Source organism: Hyperolius riggenbachi, chromosome 9 (genome assembly GCF_040937935.1).
Source record: "Hyperolius riggenbachi isolate aHypRig1 chromosome 9, aHypRig1.pri, whole genome shotgun sequence".
Taxonomy (NCBI): Eukaryota; Metazoa; Chordata; class Amphibia; order Anura; family Hyperoliidae; genus Hyperolius; species Hyperolius riggenbachi.
Genome location: NC_090654.1, coordinates 230,334,672 through 230,354,366, shown reverse-complemented (window position 1 = coordinate 230,354,366; position 19,695 = coordinate 230,334,672). Strand labels below are relative to the sequence as shown.

The 19,695-nt window shown below is 45.4% G+C and overlaps 1 protein-coding gene across 4 annotated transcripts in view; it reads right to left on the bottom strand.

The window, feature by feature from the left end:
• Window positions 1-19,695, bottom strand: part of STARD9 (StAR related lipid transfer domain containing 9) — a 255,427-nt gene that overhangs the window by 84,053 nt on the left and 151,679 nt on the right. For 2 of the 4 annotated variants that reach the window (XM_068254136.1, XM_068254137.1), the window contains 5 exons: window positions 17,422-17,489; window positions 17,241-17,338; window positions 16,827-17,030; window positions 14,546-14,643; window positions 444-521 (listed from right to left, as the gene is read on the bottom strand). In XM_068254136.1, coding sequence (XP_068110237.1) covers window positions 444-521; window positions 14,546-14,643; window positions 16,827-17,030; window positions 17,241-17,338; window positions 17,422-17,489 — 546 coding nt within the window. Of the gene's footprint in view, window positions 1-443; window positions 522-11,142; window positions 11,192-14,545; window positions 14,644-16,826; window positions 17,031-17,240; window positions 17,339-17,421; window positions 17,490-19,695 lie in introns of those variants that run through there. The other 2 variants (XM_068254138.1, XM_068254139.1) reach the window with 2 other exon arrangements.

The following is a 19,695-nucleotide window of genomic DNA, read 5'->3' as shown; positions in this document are numbered from 1 at the left end:
CTGCTATACGCTATAGCAGCATAGAGGGCGCTATTACAGCCAGGAACATGAAGAATCACTCGCGTTCTCAGCCTTTTGGCTCCTGTCGCCGAAACCAGAAGTGGCTGCCAGCGGGGCCAGGAGCATCCGAGCGAGTCTATGTGGGCTCCGGACAGCTGAAGGGGGCTGGTAGAAGCCTCAGGTGAGTAAAACTTTTTTTTCAGTTGGCTTAAGTGACCCTTTAAAGAGCTATACAGAGAACAAGCACCTGATGATAAAATGTGGGTTCAGAATATATATTTTTTTGTCTTCTTTTCCCTTCTCTAAAGCTGCGTCTGATGGTGAGAAAAATACATTAAATATTACAAGCATTGAAAACAAACTAATACTCATTCTGATTAGACACCGTGCTATATCAATGTGGAAAGAAAATAACATTTTAAAATAAAGTCAGTGGGACATACCATTTCAAAGTTCTTAAGCATGGCTTTCAATCTGTTAATTTCTTCTCTTAGCTCTCGTATCAATTTCACATTAGCATCCTGGAAAGATACATAAATAAATGACTCTCAGAGTAAGAAACCTGTTAGAAGGTATACATAATCCCCCAAGTACAAGCAGAGTTCTTGGTACCCAAAAAAGTGGCCTTCTCACCCCTCCATAAACACAGCAGAGCTGAGTGAGATCGGTGACAGCTGTGTCCGTTCCCCCTTAAAGGGAATGTCCAAGCAAAATAAAAAAATGAGTTTCACTTACCTGGGGCTTCTACCAGCCCCATGCAGCCATCCTGTGCCCTCGTAGTCACTCACTGCTGTTCCAGTCCCCCGCTGGCAGCTTGCCGACCTCGAAAGTCGGCGGGACGCATTGCGTACATTTTTACGCATTCCCGCTAGTGCAGGAACATTAACACATACATTTTTACACGTTACTGGTTCAACGCGTAAAAATGTATGTGTTAATGTTCCTGCACTAGCAGGAATGCGTAAAAATTTACGCAATGCGTCCTGCCGACCTCTGAGCTCGGCAAGCTGCCAGCGGGGGACCGGAGCAGCAGTGAGTGACTACGAGGGCACAGGATGGCTGCATCGGGCTGGTAAAGCCCCAGGTAAGTGAAACTCATTTTTTTATTTTGCTTGGACATTCCCTTTAAGCAGAGTGGTGATGGTGAAATTTCATTGATGCCATTTGGTATGTGTAGCTGACGTAAATCCCAATTTATGTAATTTTATACCATCTGAAAGATTTTGACTAATACATGGTATTAAAGCAAATGTTGAGATGCTGAGCATCTATACTGATTAGAACACAATATACAAAACCTGATTCGTACTAGAAAAACACAATTGAATCCTATTCAGAGTATTATATATGTGTATAAAATATAACTTATTATTGCTATAATTAAAAATACATATGTAATATTACCTAACTGAGGTAGGTGTACATTTCTCAATCAGATATCGACTATTAAGTCTAAGAAATAATTTCTGATCAACCTATTCCTCAATGAGATTGCTAATGTACTATAGAAATTCCCCCCACCACAAATCCAACATGTTTCGCCCCCTAAAATGGAGCTGTCGTCAGGGAGTGCGAGGGTGCCAAGTGCATAACATAATCACATTACAATCACCACATATGGAAAACAAAAAATGAGAGCTGTGCTCTCTAGCTCAGTCAGTCATCAAGTGAGTTCCATCAGCAAGCAGCCTTATATAGACCTCACTGAGGGAGTGTCCTATAAACTCAACCTCTCCCTATCAATGTTGGCTTTTATTGGATCATAGACCTTTCAATCAGCATAAACAGTTTTTGATTGGCTATCGTATCTCATATCATGATGTCATATCATCACAACCCAGCCTGCAACCCTGTATTAATCTGAGACACAACTATGCGCTTTGAGTCCTATGGGAGAACAGCGCTTTACAAATGTTATTGTATTGTATTGTATGTCTAAAAACCTAATTTACAAGTGAAATTACACTCCCAAATTCATTCTGCGGGAGCTAAATGTACTTGTCATTCAAAGCCAACCAGCGGCATATTTACAGTTACCTCCGAAATAGGGAAACACTGCATGGTGTCTCCTACTCCATAGGGGACCATTGCGTGCCTTCTATTTGTCCTGCCTATCCTGTCCCGCCCCCACCCACGATCATCATACGTTACTAGTGAGAAGTATTACTCGCTACCTGGTTGGATCACAATTTGCTCGTCCTTCCCCTGTACCAATCACAGCCCATTCCTTCCGCCCCTGCACCGATCGTAGCACATTCACAATTGGAAGGTCCAGACTGCGTCACATTGGGTCAAAGTCTATTCTCTCCGCCCCTGCACCAATCAGCGCTCGCTTTGCCGAGTGTTGTGTGGTGATGTCTCTACGTGCAGGGTGCGGTGATGTCATCCTCCTGGCCAATCAGGGTGGCTGTTTACGGAGAGGGAGCGGGTACAGGCTGCAAGCTGCCACCATTGGACCGATCTCCGTTTACTTCACGGCATGTAAACATTGTTGCCATGGAGACCCGTTCTGTGTGCACTTTTGAATACAAAAAGCATATCCTGCTGCGCATTACAGTATATGTTGTAATACATGGAAAGCATGTATGCGCCCATCAAGACCCGCATAACCTAAAATGCAATCATACCATTACATATAGAAATGTACAACAGCAGGCTATATTCCAGGCACACATTTAAAATATCCAGAACAGAGTTCGGTCCAATGGTGTTATGCACTTGGCACCCTAACACTTAGCACTTTTTGTTTCACTGACGACGGCTTCATTTTAGGGGGCCAAAACATGTTGGATTTGTGGTGGGGGGAATTTCTATAGTACATTAGCAATCTCATTGAGGAATAGGTTGATCAGAAATTATTTCTTAGACTTAATAGTCGGTATCTGATTGAGACATTCACACCTACCTCAGATAGGGAATATTACATATGGATTTTTAAATTCTAGCAATTATAAAAGTTATATTTTATACACATTTATAATACTCTGAATAGGATTCAATTCTGTGTTTTTCTCATCTATACTGATCACTAAAGCCATGGATCACATTGAAAGAGCAACATGGATGTTTTAAAGGTTAAAGAGGAGCGTTACTGAACGTTACTTGCTTATATTTTGCAATATTAATTTATACAATTTTAACCTCCCTGGCGTTCTGATAATGCGCAGCCGCACGGCTGTGCATGGTTTTTTAAACTTAATTTTTTTTTTAATCATGTAGCTAGCCTAGCGCTAGCTACATGATACCCCCCTCCCAGAGGAATCCCACCCACCCTTCCGATCGCTGCCGGCGATGATGGCCGTCAGGAGATCCCGTTCTGAACAGGATCCCCGTCAGGGCTTCCCCCGTCGCCATAGCGACGACCGGAATGACGTCAACGACGTCATAGGGAGTCCCGATCCACCCCTCAGCGTTGCCTGGCACTGATTGGCCAGGCAGCGCACGGGGTCCGGGCGCTCGTTACGCGGCAGATAGCGGCGCATCCACGGCGATCGTCTACAACATGCAGCAAGCAAAGTGCTTGCTGCGGGTTTAAAAAAAAAAAATTATTAAAATCGGCCCACCAGGGCCTGAGCGGCACCCTCCGGCGTCTCTGGACGAGCTAAGCTTGTCCAGAACGCTAAGGAGGTTAAGTCATTTTTATATTTATCGGAGATGGCCACAGTGGCAAAGAGCATCACTGCAGAATTGTTCCGAATGAGCAGAAACAATACCTGGTCTCAGAGAGTGCTCTGGGGTAGAAGGGTGCATAACTTAAAGGGGAACTGAAGAGAGAGGTATATGGAGGCTGTCATGTGTATTTCCTTTTAGACAATACCAGTTGCCTGGCAGCCCTGCTGATCCTCTGCCTCTAATACTATTAGCCATAGCCCCTGAACAAGCATGCAGCAGATCAGGTGTTTCAGTGGTTCAGACTTATAAGTCTGATCTGACAAGACTAGCTGCATGCTTGTTTCTGGTTTTAATCAGACACTACTGCAGAGAAATAGACCAGCAGGGCTGCCAGGCAACTGGTATTGATTAAAAGGAAATAAACAGGACAGCCTCCATATACCTCTCTCTTCAGTTCCCCTTTAATAGTCTAGGCTAAGCTAAACATCACTGGGAAGGCAGGGTTACAAGTCTATGAACAGCAATATAAACATACAGGTAGTGTTTTTGACGTTGAAACTAGGATAATTAAAACTAGGTACAGTATCCTGAATAATAATTATATTCTAATATGACTCTGTAAGTATGCAACTATCAGGTTAGCTGCTCCCAGCCCCTCCTCCTGAGTTTCCTGTTTACATGATAAGTAGTAGCAGATTTGCATATGATTTGCATCTGAATTGAATGCGAAGTGTGCAGAAAGTCTATTTAGGTGCTGCACACATGAGCTGGTGGTCATTTTAGATGCAGCCTTAGTGGTATGCGCTGGCGTTCTCCTCGCTGTTCAACAAAATGTAAGTTACACTTTTTTTTTTGCTTAGCTGCTCCCAAGGTTTTAAATTGCGGTTAGGTCACTTGCCCGGATGTTTGCCTCACCGTGGCGCAAGTGTCTAGTACATTATACTTTGCATGCAAACCATATTGGAAGCTAAAGTTCCTCCTAGCGTAATAAAGGTTAGCACTTGTTTTGGATGCAGGGCATGCATTTTTCAGTCTAGCAGAGGTGGTGTATGCCTGTGCGATTAACCATTCAATTGCAGCATGTGTTAAGGGATGCACAGCCTTTTCCCCCGCTGTTTCTTGACTCTGTAAGTGTGTAACTATCAGGTTTGCTGCTCCCAGCCCCTCCTCCTGAGTTTCCTGTTTGCATGATAAGTAGTAGCAGATTTGCATATGATTTGCATCTGAATTGAATGCGAAGTGTGCAGAAAGTCTATTTAGGTGCTGCACACATGAGCTGGTGGTCATTTCAGATGCAGCCTTAGTGGTATGCGCTGGCGTTCTCCTCGATATTCTAATATAGGTTGTTGTGCTACCTCATTAAAGAGGGAGGTACTACTTTTAGAGACTGGGGACTTCCTCCTTACATTTAAAGTGTACAAATCTTTTCTCTAGGACACATTTCTCAAACAAATCATTTTTGTAATGCATTTTCAGCCTAAAGTACCTGAAGGCCTAGGGGATACTTACCTCAGGAGGGAGAAGCCTCTGGATCCTAAAGAGGCTTGCCCCATCTTCCTCAGCAGAGGGGATCCAGCGATAGTTCCCCTAAAGTCTGCTTTGACACTGGTCCTGCGCAGGCACACTAGCGGCTTTACCTCGGACTCCAGCAGAAATAGTCGCTCTCCACAGGCGGGAGCCACCTGCACAGTAGGGCCGACCCAATCAGGCTTGACTATTTCCGCAAGAGCAGCTAGTGCGGAAAGCCGCTAGTGCACCTGCACAGGTAGGCCAGTGTAAATACGATTGTGGCTGTACCTCCGGGGAACCCAGTGCTGGTGGTGGATTCCTGAGGACAGGAGAAGCCTCATTAGGATCCAGAGGCTGCCCCCCCTTTCTGCCACCCCCGGGTAAGTATCTGATATTTTTGTAAGTAAAGTCACATCATGCTACGCTCATTTTATATAGTCCAGTTGCTGGAGCTCTGCACATCCATGCAGATAAATCATTCAGGTAAAACTTCTGTTTGAAAGCGCTGCCATCTCTCCAGCTGTGAAAATCGAATATAAGTATACTAGTGGCTAGCTGCATTCATTGTTTCAAATCTACTTTCAAAATTTTTAGATTAGAATTAGTACATAATTTGCATCTGCCTTGCATTTAAGGCATGTATTTAGCTCCAGTGGGGCTTTGCATTGCCTCTGTTGGTCTACATTGCAGGTGCAGCCTTGAGCGCTGTCATTTATCTGTGTACTCTTTATATTGCTCAGGTGTACCTTCAAGGTCACTTTAAAGTTCTAACATGTTTTATTAATTGAGATGAAAACCGTAATAAAAATGTAATCCATGTTTACCTTTTATAACAAAACTAGAACAAGGGCAAACAAGATAAAACTATATGAGCCTGTTCTGTCCTCCTTAGTGCACGTCATATCAACTATGTACCCATATAAAAGGTTTATAGAACTTTACTTTCTTTTGAAAAGGAATATATTGTTTCAAACACAATGATTACATTCCAAAGTCACTGGATCCATTCCAATCTCAACCACAAACTCAACACTATGTACTTTTCTTATATTTCTCTCTACGGTCAGGTGAAACAGTTACTTAACTGATCTTAAAGGGAACCGAAACTGAGAGGGATATGGATTTTTTTCTTTTAAACAATACCAGTTGCCTGGCAGCCCTGATGATCTCTTTAGTTGCAGAAGTAGCTGAATCACAGACCTGAAACAAGCATGCAGCTAATCCAGTCTGACTTCAGTCAGAGCACCTGAACTGCATGCTTGTTGAGGGGCTGTGGCTGAATGCATTAGAGGCACAGGATCAGCAGGAGAGTCACGCAACTGGTATTATTTTAAAAGGAAAAATCCATATCCTTCTCAGTTCAGGTTCCCTTTAAACTGAAATGAAAGGCTTGATTAACCAGTTCACCCCCAAGGGTTTTTATCCTCACGGACCAGAGCAATTTTCAGTTGTCAGCGCTCCTCCCTTTTATTCCCTAATAACTTTATTACTACTTATCACAAGAAAATGATCTATACCTCGTTTGTTTCGCCACCAATTAGGCTTTCTGTGGATAGTACATTTTGCTAAGAATTTTTTTATTCTAAATGCATTTTAATGAGAAAAACAGAAAAAAAAGAAAAAAAATCATTTCTTCTCAGTTTTCAGCCATTATAGTTTTAAAATTAAACATTCTCCTGTGGATAAAACAAACACGTTTTATTTGCCCAGTGGTCCCGATTATTAAACCGTTTAAATTATGTCCCTATCACAATGTATGGCGACAGTATATTATTTTAAAATATATGTGGTTATTTTTCTGTTTGTTCTGGCCATAATTACAAGACCCTATGTAATAAATTAAAATTAATTTTCCCCCATAAAAAATAGAATAAAAAAGCTGAGTCCCTAAGGCAACTATTTTTTTTTTAAGCGGATTTTTTTTTACAATTGTTTTTTTTGGGGGGGGGGGGGGGGGGGAGGGCTGGAAGTGTAATTTTATTAATGATGTGTATATACTTGAAAATGTATGTATTTTGTAGGTGTAATATACTTTTTGCCCACAAGATGGCGCTAGTGAACACTCATTGGACGTGTTCAAATTTTTTTTTTCCCACTTTATTTAATTGTTACATTTCCTGTTTTTGTGAATGGATGTAGCCGCTGTTCGCGGTCACGTCCATTCACTCCAGGCACTGCGATTGGGTAGAGGACCGTTCGGTCTTCTTCCCCAATCACTCAGCACGGGATCCCGACGGTAATGGCGGTGGTAGCGGCGCGCACACGGCGGTAGCGGCGGCGGCGGGAATGCGCGACGTATTAAAACGTCATGTTGCCGTTAATAGCGGTAAGCATGACGTTTTAATCAGGGGCGTCGCTAGCCCTATTTTGGGGGGGCACGTGCCCCCAATCTGTCCTGGGGTGCCACGGATCTCCGCCCGGCCGCCCCCTCTAGCAGCGGCTCCCTCCAGCCGTCGCGTCACTCAGACCTCAGGATCAGGCGGCGAGCCGGCGACCAATCGTGCGGGCGCTAGGACCCAGCGCCCGCACTGATATGCGGAAGTGACATCACTTCCGCATATCGAGCGGGTGCGTCCAGCGCCCGCTCTTACTGGTCGGGTCGCCGCTGATCCTGAGGTCTGCTACGAGGTAAGGGGGGTGGGGGGAGCGGCGGCGGCGGGGGGGGCCTCCCTGGCACTCACTCCCTAAAGGGGCTCCCTGGCACTCACTCACTCCCTAAAGGGGCTCCCTGGCACTCACTCACTCCCTAAAGGGGCTCCCTGGCACTCACTCACTCCCTGAAGGGGCTCCCTGGCACTCACTCACTCCCTGAAGGGGCTCCCTGGCACTCACTCACTCCCTGAAGGGGCTCCCTGGCACTCACTCACTCCCTGAAGGGGCTCCCTGGCACTCACTCACTGCCTGAAGGGGCTCCCTGGCACTCACTCACTGCCTGAAGGGGCTCCCTGGCACTCACTCACTGCCTGAAGGGGCTCCCTGGCACTCACTCACTGCCTGAAGGGGCTCCCTGGCACTCACTCACTGCCTGAAGGGGCTCCCTGGCACTCACTCACTGCCTGAAGGGGCTCCCTGGCACTCACTCACTGCCTTAAGGGGCTCCCTGGCACTCACTCACTGCCTAAAGGGGCTCCCTGGCACTCACTCACTGCCTAAAGGGGCTCCCTGGCACTCACTCACTGCCTAAAGGGGCTCCCTGGCACTCACTCACTGCCTGAAGGGGCTCCCTGGCACTCACTCACTGCCTGAAGGGGCTCCCTGGCACTCACTCACTGCCTAAAGGGGCTCCCTGGCACTCACTCACTGCCTAAAGGGGCTCCCTGGCACTCACTCACTGCCTAAAGGGGCTCCCTGGCACTCACTCACTGCCTAAAGGGGCTCCCTGGCACTCACTCACTGCCTAAAGGGGCTCCCTGGCACTCACTCACTGCCTAAAGGGGCTCCCTGGCACTCACTCACTGCCTAAAGGGGCTCCCTGGCACTCACTCACTGCCTAAAGGGGCTCCCTGGCACTCACTCACTGCCTAAAGGGGCTCCCTGGCACTCACTCACTGCCTAAAGGGGCTCCCTGGCACTCACTCACTGCCTAAAGGGGCTCCCTGGCACTCACTCACTGCTTAAAGGGGCTCCCTGGCACTCACTCACTGCTTAAAGGGGCTCCCTGGCACTCACTCACTGCCTGAAGGGGCTCCCTGGCACTCACTCACTGCCTGAAGGGGCTCCCTGGCACTCACTCACTGCCTGAAGGGGCTCCCTGGCACTCACTCACTGCCTGAAGGGGCTCCCTGGCACTCACTCACTGCCTGAAGGGGCTCCCTGGCACTCACTCACTGCCTGAAGGGGCTCCCTGGCACTCACTCACTGCCTGAAGGGGCTCCCTGGCACTCACTCACTGCCTGAAGGGGCTCCCTGGCACTCACTCACTGCCTGAAGGGGCTCCCTGGCACTCACTCACTGCCTGAAGGGGCTCCCTGGCACTCACTCACTGCCTGAAGGGGCTCCCTGGCACTCACTCACTGCCTGAAGGGGCTCCCTGGCACTCACTCACTGCCTGAAGGGGCTCCCTGGCACTCACTCAGTGCCTGAAGGGGCTCCCTGGCACTCACTCACTGCCTGAAGGGGCTCCCTGGCACTCACTCACTGCCTGAAGGGGCTCCCTGGCACTCACTCACTGCCTGAAGGGGCTCCCTGGCACTCACTCACTGCCTGAAGGGGCTCCCTGGCACTCACTCACTGCCTGAAGGGGCTCCCTGGCACTCACTCACTGCCTGAAGGGGCTCCCTGGCACTCACTCACTGCCTGAAGGGGCTCCCTGGCACTCACTCACTGCCTGAAGGGGCTCCCTGGCACTCACTCACTGCCTGAAGGGGCTCCCTGGCACTCACTCACTTCCTGAAGGGGCTCCCTGGCACTCACTCACTGCCTGAAGGGGCTCCCTGGCACTCACTCACTGCCTGAAGGGGCTCCCTGGCACTCACTCACTGCCTGAAGGGGCTCCCTGGCACTCACTCACTGCCTGAAGGGGCTCCCTGGCACTCACTCACTGCCTGAAGGGGCTCCCTGGCACTCACTCACTGCCTGAAGGGGCTCCCTGGCACTCACTCACTGCCTGAAGGGGCTCCCTGGCACTCACTATCGGGGTCCCTGTCACTCACTACCTAACTGGAGGCGCCTGTCACTCACTAGCTAAGCTGGGGGTCCCTGTCACTCACTACCTAACTTGGGGGGCTACCATATTAAGGGGGCATTCTGCCTATTTATGTGAAATGCTGTCTATTTATGTGCCTCATAACTGCTGAATTTGTCTTGTTGGGGACCTCATGATTTGTTGGGGGCCTCATGATTCCTGAATTTGTCTTGTTGGGGGTCACATGATTGCTAAATGCGAGACTATGGGAAAAGCTGAATCCTTATCATATGAGACAATAGCATTAAACCTACTTTTTTAGCTTTTTAAAACAGAAAATAAAACTGGGAGGTTCTAAAAAAAAATGAATACATTTTTTAGGAGTAGGATGGATGAAATTGTTTATCTTCACAGTTTTTCAACTTGGATTTTCCATAATGTTCATGTATGAGTTAAAACGTTTGTACAGTATTTAGTTTAAATTGCGGTTGCCACTTTGCGATAGATAAGTGACTTTTGGATTGCAGTTTGGGCACTCGGCCTCCAAAAGGTTCGCCACCACTGTCATAATCTAATGTCCCACCATTGCTAGGTTCATGTAAATTTGTCTCCACCCGGCCGTTACCACACCTATATTCTGGTCCATGGCCCACCCATTTTTCGGTGCGGCACGATAAGCACGCCGCACAACGTGATCCTCATATTTTTGGCACGCTAGCTGCAGTGTGCTGAATTCTGCTGCCTACAGTATGTACAGTATACGCTGTTCTCTAGTGCCTGCACTGTGTGCGGATTTACCTCCAGTGTGTACAGTGTAAGGTGTTACTCTGTGCCTTTACTGATTGTAAACCAGCTATATTGTATGCTGATCCCTGCTACTTTCAGTATGTACAGTATTAGCTGTAAAGCCTGGTACACACATACAATTTTGATTAGCCAATTTTAGCTCTGTTCATAAAATTCATTGTCTGTTGGCCCACTTACTGCACAGGGGTGGTAAAATTGGGGGTCAGTGACCAATCAAAATTGTATGTGCGTATACATCTTTGATCTATGCCTATACTGATTGTAAATTATCCAAATAAAGGACAGGGGGCTCCATCCAATATTTCGATGGGCAGGCCCGTTATCTGTAGCTTACACCGCTGCTAAGTTCATGTACATTTGGCCCCACCCATGGCCATGCCCACTCACCACATGGCCACGCCCATTTTTGCCACGGCGCGCTGAGCGCGCCACATATACCTCCCCACCTGGTGCCCACAGGTGCCCCCGATCTCCAAGGACCCTAGAAACGCCCCTGGTTTTAATACAATAGGATGTTGGTAAATGGTTAATTTTATTAAAAGTATTACTACAGTGAAAAAAGTAAGCAGTTAAAATCTGACAGAACCAACATGTATTGGACTAGTATATCTCATGGAGGAATTATTAGGGTTTTCTTGGTTTTCAAAATAATTTGCTTAATGGCAGTTTCTAATTCTAACTGCCAAAATAGTGAGCAAGCGAGTAGGGAGGCTGGCTGGTATCTTACTATTTTGGCAGTTAGACTCTGCAACAGCAGTTCAGGAAATGATCTTAAAAACAAAGAAAACCCCCATTTTCTAAAGCAGCACTGTACAGAACATACACATTGACCTCAATGCGCTTTGAGTCCTATGGGAGAAAAGCGCTTTACAAATGTTATTGTATTGTATTGTAATTCACTAAGCTTTATCAAACACTTTATCAAACGTTTAATAATTTTCCTCATGGGTAAAATCTAATTTTGAATTCACGAAGGTGTTATATATATATTTATCGAATGTTTTAGGTTTATTGAACGTTTTATTGATAAAACAATCGATAAATATAAAACACCTTCGTGAATTCAAAATGAGATTTTACCCATGAGTTAAATTATCAAACGCTTGACAAAGTGTTTGATAAAGCCTAGTGAATTGTCTATTCACTTAACTGTCCATTAGAGGGGCTCACAATCTAATCCCTACCATAGTCATATGTATATGTATGTATTGTGTAGTGTATGTATCTTAGTCTAAGGCTAATTAAGTGGGAAGCCAATCAACCTATCTCTAGGTTTTTGGGGATGTGGGAGGAAACCGGGGAGAACATACAAACTTTGGGCAGATGTTGCCCTGGCTGGGATTCAAAGCAGGGACCCAGTGCTACAAGGCAAGAGAGCTAACCACAAGGCCACCATGCTGCTCAATTAGATGTTTGAAGATGAGGGGGCACACTTCTAGCACTTATATACTTTCTCAAAGAAAAGTTGGCTACAGGTCACAAACCGTATTTTGAGGTGAAAATTAAGTATTTTGATCCATATTAAAGCTTGGAGATATATACTTCATACAGCACAACATGCAGGATAACAAGGCTGCATTAAGAAGCCAGTGTAGCCAACATGTTCCTACATAACCTACCATACAATCTGCCCATATACAGTGGTGTGAAAAACTATTTGCCCCTTCCGGATTTCTTATTCTTTTGCATGTCTGTCACACTTAAATGTTTCTGCTCATCAAACACCGTTAACTATTAGTCAAAGATAACATCATTGAACACAAAATGCAGTTTTAAATGATGGTTTTTATTATTTAGTGAGAAAAAAAAACTCAAAACCTACATGGCCCTGTGTGAAAAAGAAATTGCCCCCTGAACCTAATAACTGGTTGGGCCACCCTTAGCAGCAATAACTGCAATCAAGCGTTTGAGATAACTTGCAACAAGTCTTTTACAGCGCTCTGGAGCAATTTTGGCTGTAATTCAGCTTTATTTGAGGGTTTCTAGCATGAACCGCCTTTTTAAGGTCATGCCACAACATCTCAATAGGATTCAGGTCAGGACTTTGACTAGGCCACTCCAAAGTCTTCATTTTGTTTTTCTTTAGCCATTCAGAGGCAGATTTGCTGGTGTGTTTTGGGTCATTGTCCTGCTGCAGCACCCAAGATCGCTTCAGCTTGAGTTGACGAACAGATGGCCGGACATTCTCCTTCAGGATTTTTTGGTTGACAGTAGAATTCATGGTTCCATCGATCACAGCAAGCCTTCCAGGTCCTGAAGCAGCGAAACAACCCCAGACCATTACACTACCACCACCATATTTTACTGTTGGTATGATGTTCTTTTGCTGAAATGCTGTGTTACTTCTATGCCAGATGTAACGGGACACGCACCTTCCAAAAAGTTCAACTTTTGTCTTGTCGGTCCACAAGGTATTTTCCCAAAAGTCTTGGCAATCATCAAGATTTTTTTTTAGCACAGTTGAGATGAGCCTTAATGTTCTTTTTGCCTAAAAGTGGTTTGCACCTTGGAGATCTGCCATGCAGGGCTCTATTCATAAAAAAGTTGTGGCGAAAAAACTCCTGGAGGGAAAATACCGCAGCGGTATTTTAGACTTCTGGGTGGTAATTCATAAAAATCTTGCCAGCTGCGATGCAAGTGCGGAGATCTCCCGCTGAAGGCTGGCGGTAAGCCGTCGGAAGGCATGCGGAAACACTTCAGCCGGCAGAGTCCCTCCGTGCACTGCTCTCTCTGGGAGGTCTGTCCCATTCACTTTTATGTAATCCGCAAAATCAGAGGAAGCGGTATTTCCCTTCCACATACCGCTTCCTCTAAACTTTATGAATGGCCATTTTGTTACTTTTTTTCTAGATAAATCTAGAAAAACACTGGAGAAGGCGGAAATTTCTCGCTCTGCTGGGGGATTGTAGATTTTCATGCGGGAACAGCTTTTATGAATGCCCACTTTGCTAAATGGACGGGAAAATCCGCTGTTTTGAGCGGAAAACTTGCGGTAACCTTTTATGAATAGAGCCCGCAGGTCGTTTTTGCCCAGTCTCTTTCTTATGGTGGAGTCGTGAACACTGACCTTAATTGAGGCAAGTGAGGCCTGCAGTTCTTTAGATGTTGTCCTGGGGTCTTTTGTGGCCTCTCGGATGAGTTTTCTCTGCGCTCTTGGGGTAATTTTGGTCGGCTGGCCACTCCTGGGAAGGTTCATCACTGTTCCATGTTTTTGCCATTTGTGGATAATGGCTCTCACTGTGGTTCGCTGGAGTCCCAAAGCTTTAGAAATGGCTTTATAACCTTTACCAGACTGATAGATCTCAATTACAGTACTTTTGTTCTCATTTGTTCCTGAATTTCTTTGGATCTTGGCATGATGTCTAGCTTTTTAGGTGCTTTTGGTCTACTTCTCTGTGTCAGATAGCTCCTATTTAAGTGATTTCTTGATTGAAACAGGTGTGGCAGTAATCAGGCTTGGGGGTGACTACAGAAATTGAACTCAGGTGTGATAAACCACAGTTAAGTTATTTTTTTAACAAGGGGGGCAAGCACTTTTTCACACAGGGCCATGGTGATTTGGAGGTTTTTTTCTCACTAAATAAAAACCATCATTTAAAACTGCATTTTGTGTTCAATTATGTTATCTTTGTCTAATAGTTAACGGTTTTTGATTAGCAGAAATATTTAAGTGTGACAAACATGCAAAAGAATAAGAAATCAGGAAGGGGGCAAATAGTTTTTCACACCACTGTAGTTTCTCTCTTTCTTCTGAAATGACCATTTGTGACTAGAATATCAGCTGGATGACTGTAACCCAGTTTGGCATATTCTTGAAGAAGAGATAAATGATGTTGGTGGATTCCCATATTCACGCTAAACTGCCATCGCAAGCAATCATGACTGTCTCCAGTTAAAACACAGCAAGTATATCTAAGCTTTCAGATGAAGGACCTACAGTATGCATACAACTGTATCCAGATTTAAGTATAAAAACACACACACTTTATTTACCTCATTTACTCGAGGTTTATTGATGATATTTTTGGCATTTGAAGCATATCTCAAGGTGCTCATGGTCTCGTTGTAGCTGCTGCTTGAAGGAGACACAGCTGGAAGAAGAGCACAGAGAACAGCAACGTGACTCAAGCAGGAAAAATAAGGGATTTCACTTTTAAAGGACTTTCGAGTTGAACTTAAAAATCTACTTTTTACTCACCTGGGGCTTCTTCCAGCCCTGAGCAGCAGTCTCAGTCCCTCGCCACAGCCTCTGTCCTCCTCGGTGTCCCATCTGGCCGGCTGTAAGGATCGCGACCAGCCGGCGGAGTTTGCTCGTGTCTACGTCATCTGGGGCACACTGCGTCTGTGTAAAACTACTGCCCAGGTGCAGTACGTGCCAGATGACGTGGACGCTCTTCTGCGCGGGCACTTGTGTTTCCAATACAAGAAGAGTTAAGAAACATCACCTGTTACCTATACAAAAGAGGTTCTCTGAATTCTCAGACCAAACTTGGGTGGACAGTGCTGTTTTCTAAAGCACTTATAAATCAAAGAAACAATAAAAGACAGCTTCAAATAAGGTTTTACTGTAGGGACGTTTTATACATGAAAAAAATGCCTGGAAAATGGTGTGCAGGGAATTGCCACTAGTAAAATATTATTAAAATTAAAAATATTCTTCTACTGAATTCCGATAGTAAAATATCAGTAATCTAACACCGTACTCTCCCTCTGCCGATGCCTAACACAGAACCTTCCCTCTCCCGATTCCTAACACAGGACCCTCCCTCTACCGATGCCCAACACCAACACAGAAAACCTCCCTCTCCCGATTCATAACCCAAAAACCTCCCTCTACCGATGCCCAACACAGAACCCTCCACTCTACTGATGCCTCACATAGAACCCTCCCCTCTACTGATGCCCAACACAGAACCCTCCCTCTACCGACGTCCAACACAGAACCCTCCCTCTACCGACGTCCAACACAGAACCCTCCCTCTACCGACGTCCAACACAGAAACCTCCCTCTACCGACGTCCAACACAGAAACCTCCCTCTCCCGATTCATAACACAGAAACCTCCCTTTACTGATGCCCAACATAGAACCCTCCCCTCTACTGATGTCTAGCATAGAACGCTCCCTCTGATGACGCTTGACAGAGAACTATCCCCCTACCTATTCCTAACCCTTAACCACCCCTGGTTTGCCTAACCCTTAACAACAAACCCCAAAGTGGTACCTAAACTTAACACCCCCCTCCCCCAGCAGCAATGAAGTAAAGTTTTGGAACCAATGCCGCAATTTGGTGTTGCTTAACCCTTAACAACTCCTCCCCCCCCCCCCCAGGTGGTACCTAAACTTAACCCCCCCCCAAGAGGTAGCAATGAAGTGATGAAATGGTTTTACTTCATTGGTACAAATTGCGGTGGCTCCCGGCACAGCTTTTTTAATGGACTCCTATGGTGGTGCACTTTTTTTTGCCAAAGCTCCTGCACCCTTTTTTCCCCGTTTCAAACATTTGTGCATGGTAATGTCATTTTTGAGCATGGCATTGTGCGTTAAAGGGAACCAGAGATGAACGTTTCACACAAAATAAACATATCAGTTGATAGCTTGTAAAGAATAAATGCTCTACCTGATAATTTTGCCGCTCTGGTGTGCCTTTTTTAGTGTTTTTTATCCATTATTGCTCCAGGAAAAATCAAATATGGCCGCCGGCTCATATCCCTTCTCCTTCCGGGTTATATGAGTTGTTCTGGATGTGCTGTCTAGGCTATATGAGACTAGGCTGCTATCTAGGCTATATGAGAAAGGCTCATCTGTGTGCTTTCATTTTGGTATGATGTACTGTAAGAAGTGTCTCTCATAGGAATGAAACTGCAGTCAGTATCTAGTGCACACAGAGCACACAGGGATCATATTACAGCCACAGAGCTTCTCTCTCAGCAGCAGCAGCCCCTCCCATGTCATCACAGCTCTCAGTATGCAAAGCAGGAAATCTAAGCCAGGAGAGGGGAAGGCTCGGGCTTGAAAAGACATCACAGAAGAGTGACTCAGCTATAATGATTCCAGGTCAAACCTCGACTGAATAGTCCGTGGATTCTTATCACAGCTGCTAATAGACTAATTAAGCAGATAACAATGAAACTAAAAGCAGGGTAGGTGTTTACTGTCATGTTCTCACTGATAAATGTAATAAAATACATGAGGGTGCTTCGTCTCTGGTTCTCTTTAAACTTTTCAGAAATGTAGTGCATGGAAACGCATATCAAAATGAATAGGAATCTTACTGGCAATCATGATTGTCTTTGAGTTTCCTCCAAGACTGTCTTTTAAAAGCCAGGTCAAGATGGAGTCTCTGTAGGGCACAAATGGCTGGCGCTTGGATCCGCTGATGCTGCTTCCAGATGGGCTGCTGCCCTGGATGCCGCTATCCCCGTCACTGAGGATACTGTTGATACTTTGGCAGCTGCTGCTCATCTGAGAATTCTGGGCTGCAGTAAGAGAGATAGATGAGAAAAGTGACAGATCTCCTCGAATTATACTTGTTATCTACAGCAGCCTAAGTGAAAAATGAATACTGGCAATTTGAATCAAATAATTTATAGGGTCAACCATTTTAGCGAAGATCTAATTTAGTGTATAAAGTTAAAGAAGAAGATCTGAAATGACCGCATGCTTGGACTGTTAGTTTAAACACTCACCTAAAGCAGAGATGACAATTCCGAGCGTCACCAGGGATCGATTGATGTTGGATCCCTCTGTCAGGCGGTCTTTGCAGTAATTTGGAGAAGCTCTTTCACTAAAAAAAATATTAAAAAAAACAACTATAAATCATAAAGCACAAAAATCTACCTCCAAATGTAACACTGGAGAACTACTCACCTGCCCGCTAAATCAACTAGGTTAATTTTACTGGCAATCTCAGATGGCAAGTTATCCTCCAATGTAGCCTGCATCATAAAAGTAACTATGGTTAACCATGTGCCTATTGCAGCCCACATCAGACTGATGCAACAAATATATCACTATGAATTCAGGTTGTAACATATATTAAAACTATGAATTCACATAAGCATTGTTTTACATTCCAATTGTACTATTTGGTTATGCTTAATAATTCTTAATTCAACTTCCCATTTTCCCCATTACTGAATAATGCAAGGAATATTGCATTATTTAACAACTAGCAGATCCAAGCCCGTTTAAAAACGGGCTCTAGGTCTGTGTTTTCTCGTCCCCGCCCGACACCTGTTACTGCGCACACCTACCGCGTGCACACCCGCCCGGATCCCTGGCCCTGTCCTGTCTCTGTGAGGCTGGGTCGGTCCTGTGCACATGCGCAGTAGCAAAGAGCATGGACCCAGCTACACAGGGACAGCGTGACGCAGGGACACAGGGGTTTTATTATGGAGGATGCACTTTGTTTTGTGAGTTACACATCTGCACATACTGCAAGAAGTATATTAATACCTGGCTGACTGTACCCTATAGCTTCTTTTCCTGTTGCAGTGACCGTGAACTTTTGCAAGATGTGATGTTGCTGTGGAGCAAGGGTGTCAAACTCAAATACAAAGTGGGCCAAAATTGTACACTGGGACCTAGTCACGAGCCAACCTCAATGTCTAATGGCCCCCTTATAAAGTTCCCTGGTGTCTAATGGCCCCTCCAACTCCTTTACAGTTCCCTAATGTCTAGTGGTCCTCCCTCCCCTATACAGTTCCCTGGTGTCTAGAGGCCCTCCACCCTCCCCTATACAGTTCCCTGGTGTTAGTGCTTTTCCCCTACCTCCCTCATATGATTTCCCTGGTGTTCTAGGGCTTCATCTCCAATAAAGCTTCCCTGGTGGTCTAGGGTGGGCCAAACATAATGCAAAGTGGGGAAACCACTTGAGGGCCAAATTTAATGACTCTGAGGGCCGGAGTTTGACATGTATGCTGTAGAGAAACAACAATTACTACAGTTCAAATAACCAACAATGCACACTGTAAAGGGAACAAATGTCAGATCAGTGCCGAGATATGAGAACTAAGACAAGTAGTTTCATATATTTCAGATAAAATGCTTTGTATCACGCTTTCCTCCTGGCAGACTCAAATGGCTTCATTAGGGAGCCCTGCCCAAAGATTCCTTACTGTTTTTTGTACTGGCTTCAGCCGGGATTCGACCCTTTTCAAAGGCTCAAATCCCACATCACAAGCAACAGCCTTATCAGTATGCTATACAGCTGACATTGGAAGACAGAATCTTGCTGCAAGTTCATCAGATGAACAGGTCACCCACTAAAAAAGGTAGTAAGACTTGTAACAGGCTACCACTTATGTACATAGCATAACCAATATCACTTCAGCGATTTGTTTAGGTAGCTTTAAACCCATCTAGGTTAGAGTGACCTATGATTGTAGAAATACTTTATTTTTTGGACTATAAGACTCACTTTTTCTCCCCCAAAAGTGGGGTAAAAAAAAGTCACTGCGTCTTATAGTCAAAATGTTCCCGACTTGTGAATGTCTGCAGTACGAACCTCCTTGCTGCAAAGTCGGGGACTCCATGTACTGTGCCCATACAGAAGACGACACAGGGGGACAAACGGAGGACACAAAGAAGCATAGAGGAGGACACAAGGGGGACACAAGAGGTACAAAGGGGCATAATCTACAAAATGTGCCTTCACCATGGATGTATGGACATACCATAGTATTTTTTTCCCCTGGTTTTTATCCTCTACACCTAGGTGTTTCTTTTGGTCAGGAGCATCTTATAGTCCAAAAAATATGGGTACTTTTCTAGATTTACCTCTTAGATGTTTGCCTTGTGGGCACGGACATGTTTTTAATCCACTTTAATGTTTAGTTTATGTTGCTCCTTGCTTAAAGAACACCTGATTTGATTTAATATAAAAAAAAAAAAGTTTCACTTACCCAGGGCTTCTGCCCGACCCCTGCAGCTGCCCTGGAATGATCCTCCGGTTCCCAGTTGCGACTAGGTTTTGTTACTGCTGACTTGCAAGTCGATGCTGCGTGGGTCCTGGTTTGCGCTCCCGTTGCCAGGAGCTTAATGCGCAGTACAGGGGGATGGGAGCACCTGGCCAGGGCCGCGGAGGCGCAGTGACCACTGCCTTGCAAGTCTGCAAGTTGGCAGTAACAAAACTTACCCTGC